Raw genomic sequence first — 7736 nt, forward strand, 5'->3', positions numbered from 1 at the left:
GTTTCGTGGGTAAGAGAGCGTTGGAGCAACGCTGTGAGGGCTTAAACTATCGTTCATCCCAAGCTGTCTTTAGGCTACAATCTAAAAGCGGGGACAGGCTCCCAAAATGTTCATACACAACAGCCGAATTCTCGCTGTCGAAGAAGCCCTCGTCTTATCGAGCGCGACAAGCGTAGAGCTAACAAAGGAGAGAGGAGTTTAGAGCCCCTACAGAGTAGCAAGGCCATCGAACAGGCAAGATACCCCGTCCTTCCATTTACTTTCAGAAAATGATTTTCCTCAGCCCCTCAAGAGTACTGAGGCATCACCGCGAGAGCGTTCACTCAAACGTAAATGGCCCCAACACGACTATTCGTCGGATATCCTGGAGCCGTTCCTAGAGCAACCACGAACAAACAACCCCTCCGTTGAATACTGGGTGAAACACTCCCGGTGGCCTAAGGGACCCTCCAAGGCCATGGAGCGCTTGTTTGCAAGACCAAAGTCTCTTCATCGTACGAAATCAAACACCAGTTTGAAGACGCGAAGCGAATTGAATTCACGAGGAACGAAAAGCAATCCTTATAGTGACAAAAACTGTGAGAAACTCCTGAACGCAAAGGGCAGCTTTATGGGAAATCATGAAAATGGTATCTCCCGTTCCTGTAAGATGGTCTGTAAAGAACTGCTTGAGAATAATAATCGCGAGGCTCCCAAAGGCACAAAGTTCGACGACGAAGTGTTTGAGTCAACTTGTGAAAGGCTACAAAGGCAGAATGAGACGGCCATCCTTCGGAAAATTGCTGATCTCATTGTCCCGTCAGCTGAAGATGCGATTGATCTCGGTTGTGTTAAATTCAAACATCTTGTCGAAAGTGTGAATTAAGACTGGGATAATTCAGTTTCCTTCGACGAAGCCCAGCCTTTGCCAACGCCGCTACTACCCCAACTTAGGCAATCTCGGCAACTTCGGCTACCCCGACCACAGCCTGACTATGCAGTCGGGTTTCCGCAGCAGGCTTTCACAGACGATCAACTGTACAAATTGGCTCCTTTTATTGGTGACTTCGAAGATACGTCTTTCTTTATGGGTACGACTTCCATGTACTTTCCATTTTTCACATCCGAAGTGAAGTGTGCGAAGTCGTCACTTGATACCGCAGATCGACAAAATGCACACAGCATGACACTTGCCGTGCGAGGAGTTGTTGAGCTTTTTAAGCTTGCCAAACGGGAGCAGGAGGTGCATCAGGAGATCCTCGGCTTTTCGATCTCGCACGATCACCGTACAGTGAGGATTTATGGCCACTATCCCATCATCAACGGAGACAAGACTACCTATTACCGCCATCCTATCCTCAGCTTTGACATCACAAACCTGGGGTAGAGATAAGTGGACATCTTACAAGTTTGTTATCAGTGTCTACGATGACTGGGCACCCTCCCATTTCGAAAGGCTGTGTTCGGTGATCGATGACTTGCCAAACGACATCGACTTCGGGCCATCGCCACAGTCGGAGGTACAAACTAAGCCGCAACTACAGCCCAAGATATATGGACCGAGCCCTACAGAAACTACCAGTCTCTCCCGAGAAATTGGAGGCGTCAACCTACAAGGCTCAAGCTTTACGTCGCTATTGGAGGAGGAGGGTCAACAGGTTGCTGCAAATTCGCGAAATGTTGCGCCAGAAGCCACTCCAAGGAACAAAAGCGGGCCAATGAAAAGACGCCGACGTTAGTCTGATTAGTCGCCAATCCAGCCACGTCAAACACATCAAGGCGACACAAATACAATGGCCAATCTCAAGCAGAATGATATAGGAGCGATGGGCGAACAGAGACAAAAGAGCTAGGAGTTCACTGAGAACTTTGCGTGTTTGGGGCGGGTGGAAAGAGGGGCGATGCGAGAGTATTCTTTTCAACCTAGTGGCTATGTAGGGTTAGGGATAGAGGGATAGAATGCTAGTTGAACCCATCAGCGCCACAGGGTAGAACATATCATTACCGGACATATGAGTATCGATCTCCTTTGTTTAGGCGAAGCGATGAAACCCAAACGGTATCATTATCAATGGATGGTTAAAGAGTGAGTATCAGGCATTGCACCATAAATCTGGGCATATATCTATCCTTACAGAATTGCAGATACACCTACATTTGATAGAGATGCCGCGCTAGAAGGGATCGGTTTATATAGAATAATCCTCGTAAATTTGTGTACTATGTGAATACTGTGCATCATAGATAAAACACTGCCGGGGTATGCTCAAGAAAAAAAAAAAATAGTGGAATCTGTATGAATCTGTTGTGGGTGCCTCTTATGTTTATCGGGGGTACCATTTTTGTGCTGGGGTCTATCCTGCAACAAGATGATGGCCCGCAAACCTCTATATCATTATGAAAATGTTAGCGCCAATGGGTTAAATAACCTCTCCTCTGGGATAAAGTATATTTAAGAACATTTAGAATTAAATCAATGGTCCAAACAATCATTTATAACGCCTCGATCGCTTAAAAATGCCGAAAAGTTTGTAGTTGGAGAAAGGGTTTTGTTTAAACTGCCTCTCTACCAGCCAGACACATCACAGTCATTTGTAATTCTTTCACAATTTTTTCTTCCAGCTGATTTTGGCAGCCGGTACTGCGGTCGAGTGGTTCTCGCCGGGACATTTCAAGCTCCTTTTCATTTGTGGCAACAATCCGCGAGCGGAGGACTGATCGCTTCTCAAGAAGTGATTCAATATCATCTTTCACTTGCGTCCCGTCCCAGTTGAGCTCTTGGATATTTTGGGCATCCACGCCAGTACTCGCGCCAGCATCCCGGAATTTGTTGATAATCTGGGATATTAGAGCTAACGAACATGCTTCAGTAGCCATACTTAGCGATAGCTTTTTCACGTGTTGGCTTGACTTGAGGTGACTACTTGCAAGTGGTGATGTTGTGGTGGGTTGCCCGAAGGAAAATGAAGCAGACGCTCGGCGCAACTGCCCTTCAAACTGGTTGAGAAATGCCGCCACTTCCGGAGCAGCTCGAACAACACTGTAAAGGAGGTTGAGACAGAGAGGTAGGAATCCTGAATTCCAGATGGCAAATAGCCTGGGTATTGGATTGAATGGGCCGCATCCGTGCGGTTGACGAAGGACATCGGTGAGGCGGAAAGTGGACAATTTCACCAAAATACCGTCCGCTGCCATCTGCTCAGCCATCATAGGAATACAGGAAAGTTCCAGAAGGAATAAAACACTGAGCTCGCCGTACACTGGATCTCCCTCAACTGTAAGCTGATAGGCCCAGGAAAATAATGTGGCTGCATAGCGGGGAGTGTCGCTATCGGCGAGGTGAAAAGCGGCTTGTTCGTAAATGCGATCTGAATTTTTCACTCGCAGACATGTTTGTAATATTGCTGTTAATATAGCAAAATCTCTAGGAGAGCACTTTTCCGGTTCGTCGTGTAAGTATGTTGTAAGAGATCGAAAGCCCTGTGCAACTATGACTTTGACGATTTCAAGAACGATTGACAAATCTGACGACACTTCAGGCTTTTTGCTGACTGCTTCTGGCACAGATCGAGACGGCCCTGCAACATGGAACTGCAAAGAGAGAAAGAGGATGTTCAACATAACTCCGTAGTATTCTGTATCCCCATTGAGTAACGCAGTTTCGTACGATGGATTTCGAAAGCGCGTAGCATCCCATGCAACACTCAGCAACCCAAAGACTTCAGCCCCCCTAGAGCCGGCGTCGTTAAGCCGCTGAAGCAGAGCAAGGGCAAATTCTGCATGGATTTGCTGAACTTTGTAAAAGACCTTTTCGTCCGGTGTTGTCCGTGAATTTGAAAGGAGACAGCTGCGAACAACACGTGCCATCGATTTTTGGATTTCTCGGTCCAGCATAAAATCCGCGCAATGTTCTATAGCAAGAAATTTCCAACTTTGAAGAAGGTTCTATAACGGATTAGAATAGTGAGTTTAGGCTGGGGAATACAAGAAGCATACCATTTGGGCTTCAACAAGTGACAGATTTAGATTAGCTCGTTTGACCTCCTCCAAAAAGCTTTGATCACGGGTCCCGTTCCAGGCAAAATCATATCCGAAAAGCTTACTTCCCAACTCCACGTCGTAAAAATAATTTTCCCCGAGTTCTGGGCGTGTGAGCCCAGTGCGCTTCATGGAGACGGCTTTACATCCATTGTACTTCATTTCAAAGTTCTTTCTGAGATTTGAGTGTAGAGATGCATTGTAACCATCCACATTGACCGCATTGTCAGAAAACCAGGAGATCAGAGGGATGATCGTTTTGAAGAACGTTAAATCTCGTGATTCTTTGGCACTATGTAAATATACGGCGCATATATCTGCTACTAACGATGCGATTTTCGTATTGAGGCACTGATCCAGTGGAGGGCACTTGCGAATCTGTAAGCTGGTGACGAAATTCACTATGTTTGGGAAGAATTCCGAGTGACTTTTAATCTGTGGTGTAGCCCATAGCCAGTGTTCCTGGGCCCTTGCAACAAAATTTAGTGCAGATATTGCTATCTGAGGTTGAACTGTGTCGATTTTCGCTAACAAATCGAGAGAAATGCCCAAGAACGGCTGCCCAATCATTGTCGAAGAGCTGCCTTTGTCACCCATTCTTAAGGAATCTCTGGCAGATGAACCTGTAAGAAAGAATACTGCAAGCCATTGCTGGCGTTTGCTAATTATCGTGGAAAGTAGATCCCATATTGAAACGTAGAGTGCGGGATTCTTGAACGGGCGATCGAATTTCGAAAGACAATGGAGAAAGTTACTGGATGACTTGGCTCCTAGGTGCCCAAGGACAGATGGCGGCTCACGATTTGAATCTGTAGCTGCATACGATATCAGGAGTTCAAGGAGAGAAACAACGGGGAGTTGGTATTCATAGGATAGAGCGTATAGTCTTATCAGCACTGGTGACGCTTTGAATAATTGGTTTTCTAGCATCGACATTGGAGACCCTAATAATCTTCCTGCTTGAGCCAATCGTTCTGAAAGGGCCAAGGCAGACTGGATGTGCGACGCATGAAGCAGGAGGTTTCGAAGATCACTGCTCGACCTGGAATATTGAAGACCGCTAAGGATAGTACGGAGAAGTGGATTAAAAGGCAACTCTTCGACTGTTGTCGGCCGAAGAACGTTAAGTATGTATGCTGCTGAGCTTGAGAATACCCCCACCAACTTAGAATCTAGGTCGAAAGTGTCATCGATCGCATATATACTGTATAGGATTTTATCAATAGTGAGGGCAAGAGATGTGTTGATTTTAAGCTGTTGGCAGATGTCATTATATCTCCACGTCGTGTTATTATTGTAAGCTTCGACCATCACGCGTACCAGGGCCAATAAAAAGCTGCGCATGATATAGGGCGGTATGCCTGCAGTGAACTCAGTGAGATGATTTGATTTGGCGGATAACCGCCCTGCGGAGCGACGAACTCCAGAATGATTAATGACATCATCAACCAGGAGGTCAAACATTTGAACGGCAGCCTGAAGGAAACTGAAGTCCCCAGAGACAGCCTCAATAGACGAGACAATAGTGACTAGCATACCACCTTTCCCATCAGAGCCAATAAAGCTGCTTCTAGACAGGAAGGGCCATACACGGCCCGGAATAACGGCTATAAGGGCGTTTATAAAGCGAAGGCAAGATATAACTGGTTGTAGATTGCGGCTGGAACCTCTCTTGCTGATTGTATTTTGCAGGTTCCGTTCAAAAATTTCGAAAATAACGGAAATGATATCCCCATGACGGTCGAGTCCGTCGCTAGCCATTTCGAGAATCCTTTTAGCCACTGACTCGGTGCCATTGCGCTTCGAATTAATTTGTGCAGATGTGATTAGGTCGGCGAAAAGACCTACGATTTCCGCGATTATCTCCTCATCTGGTATTTGGTCGGACCTTCGACTGTTAGTAGCTTGCTCCAACCATATTCCGAGGAAGCCGAGACAATTGTAGTCATGATGCCACATTATTACCGCCGGCTTTGATTCGTTGACGACCTGACCTAAGGCCTCTTGCGGAATAACACAAGATTCAGTAAGAACGACGGTATTGGAGGTCGATTCATATTCAGTAGGGCTTTCCGACATGGCTGTTTCCTGCATTGGAAGTGGCTGGATTAGGCTAACGAAATTGGCATTTTCATCTTCCCGGATCGGTTGGTACCCTTGGAAGCCAGGAGCTACGACTTGAGTATAGGTCTCCATGCCCTCTAGTTCCTGAGCGATATATGGTAAACCATCATCGTCCACAACGCTAGAACCAGACAGTGCTCGGCACAACTTCAAAAAATTAATAGCTTCGTACGGAAATCGGGATTTGGCCACGCGAAAAATTCTATCAATGAGTACTGGATCTTGAATAAATATAGATCTCGGATCGCAAGCATCACTCCACTCTGTGCTGGAGATTTGATTGCAATCATCGGTAGGGCCAGAGATAACACACAAGACAGACGACACTACTTCAGGAATATAGTCCAAATGTTCGACACTCGCACGGATTAAATCCAGGAGCTCCACCCTTACCCAACGACTGAGCATGCCGCCATCCCCAGCACCAGAAATTGGCCTAAGGCTTTCGACAAGAGCAGAGATAAAGTCAAATACATGACATTTATCTACGGAGCTCGTCACAAGAAGCTTTACGAAGTCGTCATCGAAAGCTGGGTTACGAGCTTTTTCAAAGATATCTTCAAAAATGGATTGCTCTGCAGCGCGCGATGGAGACGATGACGGCGCGTTGCTATTGAAAGAATCTACAGCGTGCTGGGCTTGCTGAAGTTCACGCTCCTCCTTAGTGCAGAACGCAATCTCCCTTACCGCGAACATAACCATGCCGAATGCAAAAATCATAGGCGCCGCAGTTAAACAGCCGGCATTGGCTGCCTTCAAGCATATTTCGTTTATTTCGCCGATATTTTCGCGAGACATAAAAAAAGGGGCTTCGCTAGTTGTAGGCTCGGGTGTTGGAGACAAGTAAGATGCCGTTTCAAAGTATGAGGTTGATTCCCTTAGCCTGACAAACGCGAGAGTCGCAATCGCAATGAGAGCGTGAAGCGGGCCAAGAATGACTTGTTGTTCCTCCGTAGCCTGTAAAATTTCTAGTTAGTCATGAAAGGAACACGTTGATTGGGTTAGAGCTTACTGGACGTAGCATTTCGAGAAAATCATAATCGGCCATCAAACGGAGCCAAGAAAGAAAAAGCTCTGCAGATGGGATGGTTTTCGATAATTGAAGCTGGAGCACCAGGAATTGAAGAATTTGGTTTAGCTCCTCGAGGACGTTCGTTTGCCAAATCAGCTCAATTCCCACATTTGGTTCTTCAGGAAGAAGCCATCCGCTCCCCGTTTCTAAGTTACATATTCGGGTTCGAACGGCTTCAAGGCACTGCTGTATAGAAATGGCGTTGACGCATTTTCCAGATTGGATCCCAAATATGGATTTCCCCAATTCTTCTAGTTTTGTTTGCGCGTGTTCAACTCGGGATATTTTGGCAACCATATGATGGCCGCCTGGGGATATTCTACGCAATGCAACACAAAAAAGTCGTTGGGAAACTCTAAGTATATGTTGCTTTTCTGACAGATATAGCCGGAACAGCTTCAGATGCCTTACTTCGTCACCTGAGAATCCACTGAGCTCGAAGTTAGTTTCACCATTGTAGTTTAAAATCTCAGCAGCCAGGGCAGCGCTAGTAGAATGCGAAAGGTTGCCAAGCCCAATCGCG

At 46.3% G+C, this 7736-nt stretch overlaps 3 protein-coding genes across 3 annotated transcripts in view; 2 read left to right on the forward strand and 1 right to left on the reverse strand.

The window, feature by feature from the left end:
* The window catches only part of HCAG_00745 (predicted protein), a gene marked incomplete at both ends in the record, with an annotated part of 3163 nt that extends 2298 nt beyond the window's left edge, over positions 1 to 865 (forward strand). Inside the window, 2 exons of the mRNA XM_001543649.1 lie at positions 124 to 172; positions 214 to 865. Of these exons, the coding sequence (XP_001543699.1) occupies positions 124 to 172; positions 214 to 865 (701 nt within the window). The remainder of the gene's footprint in view (positions 1 to 123; positions 173 to 213) is intronic.
* A 297-nt stretch (positions 866 to 1162) lies between these two features.
* Positions 1163 to 1795, forward strand: HCAG_00746 (predicted protein; the record flags this gene model as incomplete). Its single annotated transcript, XM_001543650.1, has 3 exons — positions 1163 to 1362; positions 1400 to 1713; positions 1740 to 1795. The coding sequence occupies 3 exons, from the start codon at positions 1163 to 1165 to the stop codon at positions 1793 to 1795; spliced, it is 570 nt and encodes a 189-aa protein (XP_001543700.1).
* Positions 1796 to 2532: 737 nt separating this feature from the next.
* Positions 2533 to 7510, reverse strand: HCAG_00747 (predicted protein; the record flags this gene model as incomplete). Its single annotated transcript, XM_001543651.1, has 3 exons — positions 2533 to 3924; positions 3976 to 7098; positions 7154 to 7510. 3 exons carry the CDS (start codon positions 7508 to 7510, stop codon positions 2533 to 2535), a joined length of 4872 nt encoding a protein of 1623 aa, XP_001543701.1.
* Positions 7511 to 7736: the final 226 nt, after the last annotated feature.

This window comes from Histoplasma capsulatum, genomic scaffold, assembly GCF_000149585.1.
Source record: "Histoplasma capsulatum NAm1 scaffold_1 genomic scaffold, whole genome shotgun sequence".
In the NCBI taxonomy this organism is placed as follows: domain Eukaryota; kingdom Fungi; phylum Ascomycota; class Eurotiomycetes; order Onygenales; family Ajellomycetaceae; genus Histoplasma; species Histoplasma mississippiense.